Source organism: Galendromus occidentalis, unplaced genomic scaffold (genome assembly GCF_000255335.2).
Source record: "Galendromus occidentalis unplaced genomic scaffold, Mocc_1.1 scf7180000077433, whole genome shotgun sequence".
Classification (NCBI taxonomy): Eukaryota; Metazoa; Arthropoda; class Arachnida; order Mesostigmata; family Phytoseiidae; genus Galendromus; species Galendromus occidentalis.
This window is the reverse complement of record NW_003805421.1, coordinates 112,030-128,959: the sequence shown is the minus strand read 5'-3', so window position 1 is coordinate 128,959 and position 16,930 is coordinate 112,030. Positions and strand designations below refer to the sequence as shown.

At 50.4% G+C, this 16,930-nt stretch overlaps 1 protein-coding gene and 1 pseudogene across 1 annotated transcript; one reads left to right on the top strand and one right to left on the bottom strand.

Annotated features, from left to right (window-relative positions):
• Positions 1-4,654: 4,654 nt before the first annotated feature.
• On the top strand, positions 4,655-8,823 carry LOC100908555 (uncharacterized). The gene is made up of 6 exons (XM_003742847.1): positions 4,655-4,698; positions 6,526-6,690; positions 7,114-7,258; positions 7,377-7,589; positions 8,017-8,283; positions 8,452-8,823. Exons 1-6 carry the CDS (start codon positions 4,655-4,657, stop codon positions 8,821-8,823), a joined length of 1,206 nt encoding a protein of 401 aa, XP_003742895.1.
• Positions 8,824-14,777: 5,954 nt separating this feature from the next.
• The window catches only part of LOC100908412 (transcription factor SOX-9-like), a 76,128-nt pseudogene continuing 73,975 nt past the window's right edge, over positions 14,778-16,930 (bottom strand).

Below are 16,930 nucleotides of genomic sequence, written 5' to 3'. Positions count from 1 at the left end.
GGTCGGTCGGTCGGTCGGTCGGTCGGTCGGTCGGTCGGTCGGTCGCAACTGCGGGATGGGATTCTTGGAAGGAGCGGAAAAACTTTCGGATCTTCTCCAGTTTTTTCGGACGCTCGATTCCGCTCTGGAACCTATAGCGTTTCGTGTCGGATGTCGTCCCACCGCTTTCGTTGAATAAGAAGCTGAATCCAAGCGGATACCGATCGCTGCTCGGGAACGAGAGACTGGACGAGAGATCGGATGAACAAAACTTGTAGGAAGCTCGTGACCTTCCGATGACCCCCATTACGAATCCGATGACGAGCGTTCGACGCTTATCAGCCCTTACCATCCGGGTTTTATTCATTAACCAATGCCGTGACAGCCTTCGGTCGACTGCGCATCATATCGGAATTAATCCTCGCCGCTATCGTTGTTTGTAGTTCGAAGGAGGCATCCATCGGCATCGGATATCTTCGGCGTCCATACTTTCATTCTTCGTCGTCGTCTCACGATCGAATTGAAATAATGAGAAAAATTGGCACGCATGCGAGATGCGAGTAGCGATGTCGTAACCTTAATTGAGTTTTTTTTCTTAAACAATCAAAATCTCGCAAGCTCCCTCTCGACCAAACCCTAACACACCCTCACGGAACTTCGTCGGAATCCACAATAGACATCGCTGGACATCACTACTGCGGATCAAACACTCGAATTTCGGAAGGGCCGATTGTACGAAGGCCGAAATTTACCAATTCTTCTTTTCTTCTTTTTTTACCTCAAAACGGAACAACGGGTGGATCGCCTTCTTTGAGTGTTCGTGCGGCTTTTCCTCTATTATTGGGTTGGTCCGTTGATTGGTTCAGAGTTCTGATTGGCGACCTTGGGTTTCTGCTGTTATTAGCTTCCCCTGTGGTGGACACAAAATGTCGGCTTTTGTTTTAGATGTACTTCCGAATCCGAGTCGCCAGAGTTTTAGGAGCTGACGCCGTTGATAGTCCGGCTTCGGGCGCTGCACCAAACAGAATACTGAATGTATGTGTGTAATGATGGGTCAGGAGAAGGAAGTATTTCCTCATATCAGAGTATGATGCTTTCGAGTCATTTTAATTCTTGTGGCCCCTTGCGTACTCGCTCTACGGATCGCCTCGCGATCGACTGGTCGAGGGCTTCCACGAACGATCGAGCGGAGTCCATCCAGGAATCTCGGAATTTTTTTCCGCGTCAACCGAAAATTTCCACGATGTCGATGCTCCTGGTCGCAACGCTGCGAGCAGCTGTTTCAAGCCGACCATCGAACGACTGCTCCAAGATTGTCTGCGGCAGAATGTTGACAGAGCATGACTCATGGCGCTGAGAGCAGAATTAATCCCAGATGCCGTGTTTTCTCTCACTCGGACGATCCGAGTCGATGCTGCTTCTCTTGTTCAGAGTCGATCATCTGAGTTTTCGCAGTGAGTCACGTCCTGAATTTCAGATCACACGTGACACCTACAAACGTTCCAACATTTCGGGGATCGGTCAACGCGGTGGTACGCACTTACCGAACTTGGAACGAAGGTCGCGCCTCATCCCAGAATGAATAGTAAACACTTCCGTCACGCGGCGATCGAGCGCGACGCACATTTTAACAGTATTCGAGGGCTATGTATGTGTGTTGACTGATAATACTGCCGTCGAGCGAACCAGGGAACATCCGTGCTCTTGCTCCCGGTCGATCATCAGACGAGTGATATTTCGAAATTTCCGTTATTGTAAGTGCTGGAAGCTCATCGACCGAGTGTCGCGCGCGAATGGAAATTTCCCCCGCGTATAATGTGTTCGCTCAGGGGCGTATCTTCGGGACGAGTCTTTTTCATTTTGAAAAAGTGCAGACAAACGAGAAGCTCGCTCATTGACTCACTGCGGAACGCAACCGAGCCCATTGATAGCTCAAGTCTTCTCCTCAAGCTTCTTCTCTTCCCGGTGCGCCAGAAGGCGACGGGACGCTCCCCCTCAGGATTCGATGCACCGCAACCCACAATCGGAGAAGGACGTACAGATTGCTAGAATCTCTCCGAATCATTATAGAAAATGGTGCATCGAGAACTCCAATCCGACGTGGAAGGGGATCCTCGAGACATTCGAGCTGTGGGCACATTCTCGTCCCACCGACAGTGCCATATTCACGCAGCTACGCGAGGCACTCCGATCGACATTCTGACATTCACTCCAGCCCCCTCATTCAGTTTTCTCCTCACCCAGCAAGGATTCTCGAGAGCGAGCGAGACTTCTATCGGTCGCTCGGATTTCGATCCGAAGTCTTCACAGACGAAAGCGAAAACGCATATCGAAGATGAGCAAATGAGCCTCATTGTTGGCTTATCGGTCAAAAGCTCTTGAACAGGTCCTTGGGTGCATGATTGTTGTCTGTTGCGACACTGTTTACCACGAATAATTATTGTGAAATTCTCTCCTCTCGATATAGTCCACGAGAAAATTTTGATCTTCGCTCATTCTGAAGACATCGAGCGATCCCTACACGGACCGAGAAAGTTCTGGATGTTACGGAATGATTTCCGTGATTCCGCTGGACAATCAAGAGTTGGCACGCTGTTCCGAGAGCAGCTGAAGAAAATTTCTGACGCGACGAAAATGCCGAATTCACCCGATTTGAGGCGATTCCTTGGTCGCTGTCATCGCTTCTACCGGTTCTGGTTGAATCTTGCACCGTTCGTCACCATCATTGATCATGAATCATGTCGACGGCGACAACGGTGCGCGGCCAAAGATGTTCCCGGCAAGGCCACGATCTGCCAGGAGCCTCAGCCCACAAATGGGGCATTGAATCCGGAGAGGAACGTGAGCATTCTATCGAATTTTCTCAGCTGGCTGGTCTTCGACTGAATTCAAATTCACATGGTACTGCCCACGCATAGTCAGTGGGGCTAGTCCTAGTATTGGGAGGATGGTCCGAAGCTTGACGACCCTGACCCGACGCGACGTCGGCGAACTTCACGGATCCATCGCGTCTGGTCCGTCCGTAGCTTGCCTGGCTCTGCTTTAATCACGGCATTTAATGTGGTCCCGCGACGGCAAAGCTCACTGACTGACCGCCGATATCTGCTTCATAACCCATTTGAAACTCTCATTGTGAAAAGAGATCGTACGCAATCGTTGCATTGAAAGTCCGGTGTGTTGTTCCCTCCGAGAGCCGCCCAATCCAGAATGGGTGGCCAAGTTTCCCTTTGTAATCTTCAGGGACGGCTTTATATTCCGCATGGTTGGCCCACGTGCGACGAAAGTATCGACGAGGAATCGGAGTGCTCTACTCTCCATGTGAGGAAGGGTAGGAAAAATTCACCGTCGGATGACCCAAGCGAGGGAAGTCCCCTCCATCGGTTTCTCGGTGAATTGGACTTACGGAGGAAAGATTTCGGGTTGATTTCAGTGGAATCACGGCTGACACTGTGGTAGGGAAAGTTTCGATAAGATACAGCAGATTCAAGCCGGGAGGACGACGGATGCTCCGTTGAGCAACGTTCTCCGCTCAAGATATCGGTCACTTTTGACAGCTTTCTAGGAACGTATCAATATCATTTCGGTTGATTATTTCATCATCCTCAATCTGCTTGGTTTTTTTTATATTCTTTGTTGACATCGCGTCCCCTGCGAAATTTTCGATCTTCCCGAACATACATTGTTTCCGCTGATTTTCTTAGCCTCGAGTTGCGCTTTCAAATCGAGAAGTTCATCAGGTCTACGCCGGGGAGTAATTCCCTCTACTGGGAGAAAAATGAACGCAATCTGATTGCACGTGATGCTCGGACCTTGTGTTTTGGAAACCTTCTAATGATCCGGATGCTGCTCCGACACAAGCAAACATCTTCTGCTTGCCACATGGAGCCCACACTTCACGCAAGAGTGCAGACGAAATTCCAGGAGCGAAGAACCTCGAAATGCCTTGCATGCGCGTTATCTTGGTCCATCATAGAAAGCGATTTAGCGAACGAGCCATAAGAGAAGTTTTTGCTTTACGGCATTGGCATACTTCGATCGTAGTTACTGATCCAAACTTGAGTGGATGCTCCGTCGCGCGTCAGACGAAATCGCGACGCGTAACGCCCTTCTATCTCAGGCCGATTCATCCTCCACCGGAGTGTCATTCGACTAAGCTGGGCCTCCATGGTTGACGCGGAGAGCCTACTTTTGGAAGCTCCTATGTAGTAATGACGCCGGTGCCGTGACTGCCTACATTGTTTCCGTTCGGGGAATCAACTGCAATTCCATCGGCAATTGCGGTTTGTAAACAAGAGCGGCGTAACAAAGAGCTCAGCCTGAGACTATCACGGCACAATGGTGCTGGAAAGCTGAATGGGTGTTCCAGTGTTTCTCCTGGCTATAACGAAACCTTGGATTCTGAATGATTCCGACAGCTTTCAAGAGGAATGCATGCAGCAATTATTCCGCGGGATATTCGCCCCCGATTATCGGACCCTTCGCGGCCGGATTTTCCCTCGAGATTCCGGAGAACATCAATATTCGAATCGAACCAAGGCAATCCACGTCACAGGGAGGATATTCTCGAAGTGACCGGAAGGCCATGTACATTGTATATGAGGCTCCCTAATGTTTGTTTCTTTTTGCGAGTTTCAGGAAGTCCTAGTCAGCATCTTCATCCAGTGATGTTTGAAAAATGATGTGCATGTTCGACCTTTTCAAAAACTGTCTCATCCTTAGGTGAGTTTCGAACTGGGAAGCTGTAGAGGCTGAGAGCTATTTATCTCCTCATCATGAGTTGCCTGCGAAGCTTCGCTTCTAGCGTGACTGGATGGGGCGTCGTATGCTATGGGACGGTAGGGTGAAAGATCGACCCTGCGCGCGAGTCGCGAACAGGGAATGCCATATCGACACGGTAGCCTGGAATACATCCCTTCATGGAAGAATGGGCTGAAAAGGAGCAGGCACGGTTGAATAGGAACGACCCATAGGAAACCGATCTTGAAAAGAGAAAAGTGTATCTATGTGTTGGCCAATATTTCGCTGCACAATGGCAGTGGTCGACATCTGGAGCGGCGAGCTGCTTTATCGGGCTATGATTCGCTTCATATGGGCATGCTGCTCGCTGGCCCGGGCTGACCGGGGCGTCGGAAGACTGTCGCACCAGAGGCAACGGGGTAATACCGGACTCTGTGGACGCCAGCGGCGAACCTGGAGCAACTACGATGATGAGAACGCAGGCGTCGGGAGCGGCTTCCAAACTGAGAGAAAGGTTGGAGGGGACCTACGAATTTTCGTGAGTCACGCGCGGGAACGGTCGCGGTGACGGTTCGCGATGTCTTTCGTCAAGATCGTCTGTGGCGGGCTCCGCCAACTTTCCGAGAAACCGCCCCGTGAACAAAAATGAGAATGATTTATGCTCACTGACCCATTGACGTCAGTTGGCGTTGAAGTTCAATGGAATATCCCAGAGCGACAATCACTCCGATCTTCCATGGCTGAGAAGCAGCAACAGCCTCAGCGACTGCTCGTCCCGATGCGATTTCCCCGCATCAATCATAGAGGCGATTTCGGAAATCGGAAGACTGTCCCAAACTCGCGATATTCATTTTGTTGATCGTGCGTGAACTTGAGGTTCGATAAATATGTAGTACAAGGACGCGGCGACACTCGATGCGGGATCGCTCATCGGGACGGAATTCGTCATCTTCGGCTCCAAGCCCATTACAAGAATGATTGCGTATCTTGAGTCATGCCCACCTTTCGACCGGCTACTTTAACGTTCGAAATCCGGAGCCGCGTGGCTGATCTTGGCGAAAGGATTACCTAGTGAAAGACGATTCAACTGTTCTGATTCTACGTTTTTTCCGTGCTCAATCAGAGAATGATCCGACGTCGCCGGCTCCCGCATAAAAATCACTTCAATTCATACCTGCCGTGGAAGGTACTCAAGATAACCTTGCTCTTTCAAAGTGCTTTTGTTCTCTTCGGAGAACTCTTGCTCCGTTTCTGGCCTACCCGCCCGCTGCTGTGACGCAATTCGGGAAGCGGAGAAAAGTTGATTTATCAACAAGTATGATTTCGGGCGTTGTCTCAATGGTGAGAAACACTGCAAGTCTGACGGGGTGCATTTTCGACTTTTTTGACGCTCCCGAAGGTCATTTCAGCGCTCGGGTCGGAAAATAACCATAGTCCTTATACCGGATTCAATGCATACCGAGGGCATTCGTATGGTTTCAATGGGGCCTATTGGAAGCACCAGATAAGAAAGCCTCGGAAGCAGTCGTGCCAGAACCCTCCGCCAAAGAAGCCTCTGATGGACGTCTTCCAATTCACCTCGATCGCCGTATCCTTCACCATACTCCACGGAGCGTGGCGATGGAAGCGGGGATCAGAAGTAGGATTCCCTCATGCATCATTCGAGGTCCCGAGTCGGGTGTGCTCTTATCGCGGTCATGTTTGTTGGTTTCTTCCAGTACGAGAGGCTTCCGAGATTAAGGCTTCGGGAACACCAAGAAGAGGTCTTTGCATATTTTCGGGAATCTGCTCTAATATAGCTTATTGCAGGCATCGCCGGTCTCATGACATCACGGTGGTGCCGACTACGAAGGGATCCTTCGGTCTGACAAGATCCTCGTCGACAACTTCAATCATATCGTGCACCAAGAAACAAGATGATCTCCCTCCTCTGGGCACTTTGCCCAGAAACACCAGCAACGGAAACAGCTCACGGTACAGTGTTCCATAGAATCATACGAATAACTCAAGCTGCTCTCTGTCTTATCGTGCCTTCTCGCTGGGCCCTCTTGCCTTCGATCTTTGCTACTCAGTGAGCTGATGGAGCTTTTATCGCGATTTCCGCTCCTGTGTTCGTTACAGTAATCTAGGGGCAGTGAACAGCCAGGCTGTCACCTGGTAGATGCTCAATCAATGTCTCCAGAAACTTCCGTTTCTCTCGATACAACCCTGAGTTGTAGATGAATTTCCCTGCTACCTTCATTATCGTACTGGCGTTTTTCGGGGATAGTGGATGATGGTTCGTCGAAAAGGAGAGAGGCTTCTCATCCTTTCTCGATGACGAGAGTCAGAATTCGGGGCCGCATATCCGAAAGACGAGCTGAGAAGTTTCCTAAGTAAGTATTGTCTCCACTTCAGGCCAATTTCCCTGATCTCCACCCCGATACCGGAACCACCGAATCTTCCGGCGCGACCGAATAGTATTTTGGGATTACCCTCGATACCGGAGATATCGAATGCGAAAATTTCTCCTGAAGCTATCAAGAGAATCACAATAATCCCGGTATTTATTGGGAAAACACTCTGAGTGAATCGGAGAGAGAAAATTATAGAAATCGACATAATTTTTCCCCGGAAATTCACATCTTAGAATCTCCGTCTCAAATATCTCATCTCCCCAGGATGATTCTGGATCCTTTGATGCCTTCCCGATCGAGCCGGAGTATTCGGAGCCCTTGGGTAGCATCGACTCGGCGCTCCCCCCTGAGAAAATCTACCCAGACGGTGATGATTACCCATACCATGACATCTACGAGGAGATCCGGCATCGGGACCACATAAGGGAGGACGACCTGCCTGACGTAGTCACGTCCGCCTACGCATCGGGAGATCAGGTAAATCCACTCGAATGCAATCCAATCCATTAGGGACCGAACGCCGCGCAACCGAAATATGTAAGGATTCCCTGAAGCATCTCCTTACAAACGATTTCCAAAAGATCCGATTTTCTGTTGTTGTTGACGTTGCGATGGAAGCGGCGATCATGGTGCCGGTTTTAGCTTAGGTGATGGTTTTTAACGGATAGCCCTCTGTAAAGTGAAGGACATCCGATCGGTTCGAGGAGAAGAGACGTTTACGTGGATAAGTTTAGATAATTCACAGTTCAAAGGTTAGAACTGTTAGCAGCGAGGTAGACGGCCAACAGCCGCAGCGTTGAAAGCGATTGGCTAACCGCGGGGTGGTATCGATGTCTGCATGGATGGTCTTTCCGCGGATTTTGAATGAGGTCTCGTGCTTATCGTCCAATCGATGTTGCTCCAGGTCTATCAGGAGCTACTGGACCTCGTCAAAGAAGAAGAGATAAAGGAAGAGAAGCGCAGGAGTCAACTATTTTCAGCAGAAACGAAAGGGAATTCCGTGAACTCCCTTGATAGTTCCGACGGCAGTTATTCCCCGGCGGAATCCAATCCCACCGATGACCGGGACAATCTCCGAGATCTTTACGCTGTGCCGAAACGTACTAGGACCGAGGGGCCTCGATTACCACCTCGTCGAGTCAAGAGCAACCACAAAGGAGATCCGAACTGGGTGAGTATGGGAACCGTGGGAAATCAGTTATGGAGGAAAAATCGGGAGATCAGGAGAAAAACTGTTGAATTAGCGACTAAATTACTCGGTCGTGTGACTGAGTGGCTTCCCGCCGTTCGGATTTGCCCGCCAAGCCGAGAAAGAAATGATTCGCGATGTATTTTCCAGGCGCCCAAAGTTCCCGAGAAATCTAGTCTGCTGCGGCGCAGTTTGTCCGACACGGGAGGAGCGAACGACGATAATAATAATAATAAAAGGAATAATGAAAGCGATCGCCAAATGAAGGGAACGCATCAACAGCGCGGGGATACGGAGGCGAACGAAAATGGAAGCGAGACGAGACATTACGAGGTGACGCTAGTCGACAATCGCAAGCAGTCCAGTCGCGAGGACAATGTTTCAGTCGTCTCGGAAGACGCTGTTAACGTCGCTACAACAACCATAGTCATAGGAGACGTGACTGTCGCGAAATCGATGGCGAAACTGAATGAAATTGCTCTGTATGAGGAATCACACGTCCGGAACGATCGATTGATCTGAGAGCGTCTGTCATCATTTGCGTTTCCGGACACGAGATCCGCGGTAAGGGTGTGTTTGATGACCATAAGAATCATGACACCTGATAGCATAACGAATGTTGAACATGTAGGAAGCAGGCGACTTGAACCTTGTTACTGTTTTTATTTATGTGTTCTTGTTGCCTCGACCGCTTCTACGAATAAATTGTATGAATTCAGAATCCATCTCTCGGTGAAGTCGATCATACACAAGGAAGGACTCATGCCGTCCTATATTCAGGCCAACGACCCTTAGGCGAGACGAAAGGTCGCAGCAAAGCCCTGGGATGCCAAGATCGGTCCTCGAGAGAATTCTCTCGGGACACTATTAGAAAAATCCACTCAAATTCCATCATAATCGCTCTTCCAGGTTCCTACACTTCGCCTGGGGAATTCCCAAACGGGTCGGGGTTTCCACCCGAATGCTGAATCTTGATGGGGGTGGTTAGACTTGCGGTCGCTCGCTTCCTATGAGGGCTGAGACTTTCGTTGCCGACGTTTCCGGCGCTGTTTTGATTTCTGTGAAGATTACCACGGACCTCGAGAATTCAGAATTCATTCCTCGTGCTTCAAAATTGCTCCGATACTTATTTTTGAGGCAGGGATAAGGCGCTTTTTCCATTCGCTGAGTCTATGTATCTAGTGATGAGCTTCGTGGGTGACATGTCCGGCGAATAATTGATCACGACGCGCCGGACTGGACGCTTCGGTAAGCTGATCACATCAAGTGGATTTGAATGAGGCTCGGGGCCAGCTCATCCAGATACTAGACATGTAGTCTGCTTCCTGGGAACACCGGATATTCGGGAAATCTACTTATTCGGACGAGGACTCGCGTGCCCATAAGATCTCTTCTAGCTGAATTCCGGTCCCTGGCCGATGCGCTCCCGGCTCGGGCCCTTTAGAATGCATGCCTTCATCAGAGGGTTATGCGGTTAACAGGCCTTCCATATCATTCTAATTTATACTGATGTGAGAGATCCGATCAGACCGACACAACGACGGCAGCGCCGTCCGTCGCGCCGGCTCGGTGAGCACGTACCGAGGTAGCATTACTCGGGAGCTCCTCGTGCCGATATCACTGTATGTAACCTGTTGGAATCACAGCGATCGAGTCGGCACCTGAGGATTCCGGTGCGAACTCCAAGTCCCATACATCAATCCGCAGAATGAGGAAGTCTCCGCCGCTCACACTGACCTCTAATAAGCATGGACAATTTCTTCGGTTCAGTCTGAGGGTCGATTGCCCCTCGAGCTGTACCCAGCTTGCGACAACGCCACCAGCGAAATCGATCTTCTTGTATAAGGTGGTACTGAAGTTTCTAGAGAGTGCAAACCAACTGTAGCTGGTGAGCTCTACCGCAGCCGGTAGTTTCTCCGGCCTCTGATAGAATTTTCTCGCGAGTTTCTTCGCAGCGTTGTTGCAGTTTTCCCAGCTCGCATAGAAAGAAGGCATCGATGAGCTTCTACCCAGGAACTTATCGAACGACCAAGGAGTGTTCGAACGAAAGGCACACACGTTCGCATCCAGTCTCTCCCGGAAAGCGTCCAAGACGTCTTCGATGCGAGTCCGGTCCTTTTCTCTGTCGGCGGCTGCAGTATCCCCACGGATCAATATCGGTACACTAGCGTCGATGAAGTGTTCGTAGATGAACGTTGACGAATCATCGGCGCCCGCTTCAGGCACCGTGGTGAGATCCTCACACGATAAACACTCTTTCGATGATGGAGCAGGCGGCACATACCATGGATTGCTGACGGCACACGATTTTCTATTAAGGACGCTCCAGTCGACGAGAGGTCGAATCGCGATGAGAGATTTACGACCGACGAAATAAAACAAGTCCTCGCTGACACTACAGTAAGCAATTCCGAGCACAAGAACGACAATTGTGAGAATTTTCGAGTAAGAAAGCACTTTTGCGTAGAGCTCCATTTCGGATGCCTTTGAAAATCCCACTGCACGTCAGCATCGTCGACGTGCCCGAAAGCCCCCGCGGCTTGATTCACTGCTAAGCTGATAAGGCACGAATGTGCGACCCGTGGACAAACAGTGGTAAGCAAGCATTTTGCCTCTCCCGAGGCGGGTCACGTCCATCCCAACGAACTTCGATCGAAGAGTCGATGCGAGGGTGAAATGATCTGCGAGACGTTCTGAAGCCCGAAATTAGTAAGGAGTCTTGTTCATTTTATTGCAAGTAGATTATTTATTGCAGTAGCAGGCATTCAAATTTTACACGATTGTCCTCCATTAAACAGCCTTTGAATCAGACAATGAATTGTACTCTCAACCTGTTGGAAGTTCGTCGTCTCCTATAATTTCTTTCCGTAAATGCACGACAGCGTTGGCGTCGTTGTCACCAGGATGATCGTTTCGATCAAATCACCCTCCGCCGCAAGAGAGCTGACAATGATTGTACTCGAGGTGATAATAATAATAATAATGATTATTATGATGATAAGGTTTCAATCATCAATGATCAGTACGTTTCTGACGCCACTGATACTATGTATTCACCACGTACATGACGAGTCTGTCAGTCATTTCTCCTCTACATATCGTCCTGCCTGCTTTGGAGCTCCGCCGTTTTCCTGGAGTCCGCAGACCCGCAGCGGGCTTCGCAATTGAATGAATTTTCTATAATTAAAATATTTAACCTCAATTCACACTTTCGACATCGAGTGCGCTTTAACCACATAGACTATTTTATAATCATAACCGTTGTCACCCGAAGAAACACACGACGACAAACTCTGATTCGCAGATTCTAATCTAAGTATTCATAAAACCTCAAATCGAAACCAATAACTGCAGCAACTAAGGACTCGCGCCAGGCCGAATCCCCTCTCTATAATGTCCCATCGCTTCGCACACCGGCAGATCTCGCATCGAAGTGCTCAAGAGTCCGATTATGCTTTTTGCACATCCCCGTTTCATTATTCGTGCCGCAACGCGTCAATGTGGATTACAAACGACTAGGTACCGTCACGCCAAAGTCCAAACATGAGGCTCTTCTGACGCCCCGCAAAGAACGCTGCTTTGTTGACGTGACGCAGTACACTGGAAATACTTGAGGTGTCCATCCTCCCGACGTGGAGGGGCGTTTTCCTCTCGCTCTTATAACACAAATATATTCCTACAGATGAATTGTGGAGGTATACTACTTCTCCAGAATTTATATTATTGCGTTCACTACTATGTATCGCTAAGATAATGATGAATATAGGATCTATGGTACATGGAAGGCTTTGGCAGACGGAATGCCAACATTCTATGCTATTCATTTATACTTGAAGTGCTCTATTTTCCATCCTCTTTCTTATCTACAATTGGAACAGGCCTTCTTGCGGCTATCATCAACAGCAGTGGCAGCCACTCAGCCTCCAGCCCGGGTCGCCGAGAAGCCCTTACGAGCTCGATCCAGAGGCCCGAGAGGACTCATTGCCCGCTGGCGTTGAGATAGATTTTCGCTAGGAAAGATCTCGGGTAGTCTTTTCTGTTTCATGTGTTTTGCGTCGAATCGAATATCGAAGAACTCCCGCGAGCTCAACTTTTATTTGGGTTCTGCTGTATTCGAAGTCGCTTCGCGTAAATGTATTGCACCATTCTCCGGGCGGTCCGAGGTTGTGTCATTGCGGGAGAAATGTGACGATACTCCGAGTGCGGCGACGCTTTAGAATAGAGCGACAGGGAGGACGGAGTCAGCGGACACACGGAGAATACTCGCGTGACACGACGGCAGGCTCGTGCTTGAGCTTCTGGTACGCCCCCGAGAGAAGTTTTCGTGCTTAGTTTTTCTTTCCTCGCCTGTGTCGAAGCGAACGAAAGTGACGAATTTCTAACAGTAAACTTACAGCGTCAGTTCCCACGGCTGTATCGGAAGAGCCATCGGAAGCATCATCGATCTTTTTTGCTCGTCGCGTTGGCAAGGGTAAGCAACGTTCGATGACAGGAGCAAACGTTCTTACTTTTGTGTTGAGTCGCAATTCAATCAGCGAAAACGAGGAATATTGAAAAGAGAAGAAAGAAGACCGATGACAAGAAAGACGTCAAGCATGCGAAGACAGAACCGCGCCGTCTCGACTCGAGCTTCGGCTAACGAGAAAATCTGTGAAAATATCCCTTCTGTCGACAGAAAGTTCTCAAATGAGTTGGAGCTACCGCAGAAATTGCTCTTGTCTCACGCGCGCGATTGCCCGAGCGGACCCCATAGCCAATTACCATTCAATCAATCAACGAACCGACCAACAACTTGACGAGCATGCCGCCAGTGGTCGAATCGATCATGGGAGCAATGCATACATTTCGTGAGCGCTACCGACTGAGCTCCAGCGGGAGGTGCTCGTTTCCACTGCTCCCAGGAAATTCGCTTTCGACAATTTCAGTCCCCTCTGTTTCCCGAACGGCTTAATAGTCAGTGCAGGGGGCAGGGGGCGCTCGAACACCGATCGCGTCCGACGTGCTTCCGGGAGTTCGATCGAAATCGGTCGATTGATCATTCGGTCGTCGATCACCGTTTCCTGAAGGAACGGGCACTTCGCAACGAGTCCTTAAACGTCTCGAGGAGACTTCAAGTGCGGGCTGCATTCGGCATGCATGTCATTGGACACCGACCAAGGAGCTCACGACCACAATGCGAACATGCGGAAGAATGAGACTACTCATCAGGGGAGACCGTGGCTCGATCTTCTCGCCAAAAATAGAAGCGATGCGCGAGCGCTCTCCGGAGCGGTGTGTCTAGAGGGAGGCGACTCGCGTGCCATCGATCAGCGAATCAGAAATTAATTTGATATCGAATCAGACGGAGTCGCGGTCTCATACCGAATCCATGGCCGACAACTGACGTTAGAACAGTAAAAGCGAGGAATTATTCCCGGAGAATATGTGGGTTCAGCGGAATCGGGTCAAGCGTGTAGCAGACCGGTGATCTTGGCTCTCCAATCCTCTCTCCAACACGTTTCGTGGCACCGCGAGAGAGTGTGCAGAGCTCGATGAGAACGAGCGAGCGGGCGAAAATCTACCTGCCACGCTTGTCAATGCTGAGAGATGAACTCTCTGGAAATTAAAGCGCAGCGAGAAACAAAGAACTCCAGAGACAACGACGACCGTGAAGGCAGAGGGGCCTTCTATCGAAAGGTAAGACATCCACCAGGCAAGAGCTAAGATCTGATTCGACGGGGAATCCCGTTTGCTCCCAGATTATTTTCCCCAAAACACCAATTCTTGTTGCTTTCCGATTACTACCCGTCCGATCGGGCAATGGAGCCGAAAGTGAGGCAGTCTCGAGATCGGACCAGAAAGACTCTCAGTGGGTTTCCGCATCGTCTGTCGATTGTGGTGTGGCGGTTGTTTGGGCCGTAGCCGTCACTATCGTCATCATGATGACAGAGCACCAGTTGGGCTAATGAGTCGTTTTCAGTGCGCTGTTCATAAGTCACTCAGGTTGGAGAATCAGCTCACGACGTCAAACAACAGAAAATCTTCCTCCGGAGGCCCCAGAGCGAGAGCCGACAGCGGCGACCACAATAACTACCTACACCACAAACAAGGTCGGCTCGAACGTCGTCGACGGCTTTGCTTCAGAACATCGAAGCAGTCTCAGAATCTTCCCCGATCAGGGAAAAACACTTTGGAGCTTGGGGAGCGTTCCTAGAGCAACGAATCGACTCGGGGAGACGCAGGGCGTTGGCGGACCCGGGAAACAACTCATGATTCCGTCGAGAGTTCGTTCATGTGCATTTCCGCCTGGGGTTGAGAGTTCACGCGAAATGCGAGAAAAGGCTCTAGTCGCGATCCAACGCGAGGATTCAGGAATGGGCGGTATGAGAGCATTTGCGGATGGGTTGGGGTGTGTAGTGGAAGAGGTGACGGGAGATGCTCAGAGCCGTGCTCTATGAAGCAGGTCCGGGCGAGGAGCTCGACAAAGCTCGAGAAAATCACGACATGATTTCTCTCGTTTCGGCAAGTGCATTGATAATGTTGTCGTTGGGGGCCTGTTGAGGAGTCGCTTCTTCGGTTTCAGGTCGCAGGAACTGTCTCGTATCGAGGGGAGGCGGGTTGACGATATACATGTAGTCTTGAGGATAATACGGCGGCTGCTCGTACTGATGCACGGGGAACGATTGCGAAATCGCGGGTAGGTTGGGAATTCCAGGGACCGTTTGAGCATAAGGCTGACTCGTGCGCTGATAGTATTCTTCGAGAGCCGAAGGCTGCCTGTCCGCCTCGAAGTATCCGTGGTGTTGTGGATAATACACGGATTGTTCAGGCGCCAGCAGCTGGCGAGACAGTTCGGTCGGCGTCGTCGTCGACGACGGCTGTCGGAAGGGGGTCGGATGTTCTGGAGGTATTGGCAACCGTCGGTGTTGAACTTTCTGAGCAGCTGATGCAAGTGGTACGGCTCCTTGGTCTGATAGGTGAAGTCTTCTGCTTCGATTGGCGACATCTCCGGCGTCAACAGATTCTCTTCAGTCGAGTTCGCCGTCTGTACTGGAGTTTGAGGAGGATTAGATTGAACCTCCGCGTACGGTGGAACTTGGAACTGGTTCTGGTGGGTTTCCGCTTGTCTACGAAGAGCATCGGAACAGGGACTCCCATGAGGACTCGAGTCCGGCGTCTGGAGGAACTCCGTGGTCGCTGCAGCCTCATACCTGCGGAACCGAAATCCGATGAGTCCGGTGTTGGAATTTTGACGGAGACTGTATTTTTCATCCCGATAGCGATCATTTCCGAGGATAAGAAAAGGTAGAGTAGAGGGATTCCTGCTCCCGGCATACCTGAAGCCCGGATAATCGATCGGCGGTGACTGGGCTCCAGGACTCTTATTCCGTTGAGGAGTCGGAGCCGCTGGGGTTTGCTTCTTGCCCTGTTTTCTTCGTCGTGGACGATATTTGTAATTGGGATAGTCCTGCATGTGCTGTATCCGCAACCGTTCGGCTTCTTCGACGTACGGTCGGCGCTCCTGCGGCGTCAAGTTGCGCCATTTTTTTCCTGAAAGTCAAAACGAAAAAGCTTAGCAAACCCTCGACAACGAGTGTGACTTGCGAGCTGCTGCTGAAAACAGCGTGGTCACTGTATCCGAATGTGTCGCGATGTTGAGGGAACGATGGTGAAAACAAAAAATAAAGAAGAGCTCGAAACGGATCGTCACATTTCCGTCGAGAGGGAATCACGACCCAAGAAGATGATGAAGAGGACTTTGGAAGAAGTCGAAGAAGCCACCAACAGAGTGGCTCCCGTCTCGGATTCCCACCGTACGGACCCCAACGATGATATTAATTGAAGTGGATCACTTCACTCATTTTTCCCTCAATTCCCACGACCGCATGCGGTCTCAGCTGCTGTCGTGGTCTCAGTCGTTGTTGCCGTAGTCGTTTTGATCGGCGTCGTTGCCGCCGCCGCCGTTGACGCCGTGCCGAAGCCACGACACTTCATTTTCGGCCAGTCATGCACCCATGAGGAACCGACATGGGACATCATACGTGGAGTTTTCTGCCCCGGTGGAAAGGGATCGAATGACGGAACGTTTCCGAAAACGGGTCCGCTGGCGCCCGAAATTTCCATGCCTTGCCACGGATAGAGAGCATAGGGGACAGAAAAACGAATAAAAACGCGACAAACAAGTTCACGTCTGTGGCTTACAGATTCCTCCTGTCAGCCTCCCTGCTGCAGTCTGCGAGCGACTCTCTATCTACGCATGACGATGTGACATCTATATTTTTGTGGTAGCCGAAGAGAAAAAAATCGTTCCGCTCCAACAGACACGCAAGTCATGGTTGCTAAGTGAAGTAAGTGAGTAGCAGATAGGGGAAGAGAGAATGAGAAGAGGAACCGTGGCGCTCCGATGAAGTGCCGACAGACCTAGCGAGCAAACGCCCTCATGTCGTAAATGCCCGCTATGACCTATAGGGCGAACTTCGCGGACATACAAACAGTTCTGTTTACGACCGATAGACCCAAGTGAGGAGCCATGGTTGAGAAATCGGGGATCGGGGGATGCGAAAATGAATCCAGCGAGTCCGCAGGCCACTTGGAGCTCCGGTATGGTTCGGAATCGAATTCTTGAGCGATCCTCAATGGCTTCGCCCGG

Coding starts and splice junctions, on each gene's coding strand:
- LOC100908555 (XM_003742847.1), top strand. CDS start 4,655: ATGATGTGCATGTTCGACCTTTTCAAAAACTGTCTCATCCTTAG. Junction 7,259..7,376: donor AGAGAATCACAATAATCCCG/GTATTTATTGGG, acceptor TCATCTCCCCAG/GATGATTCTGGATCCTTTGA. Junction 8,284..8,451: donor ACAAAGGAGATCCGAACTGG/GTGAGTATGGGA, acceptor TGTATTTTCCAG/GCGCCCAAAGTTCCCGAGAA.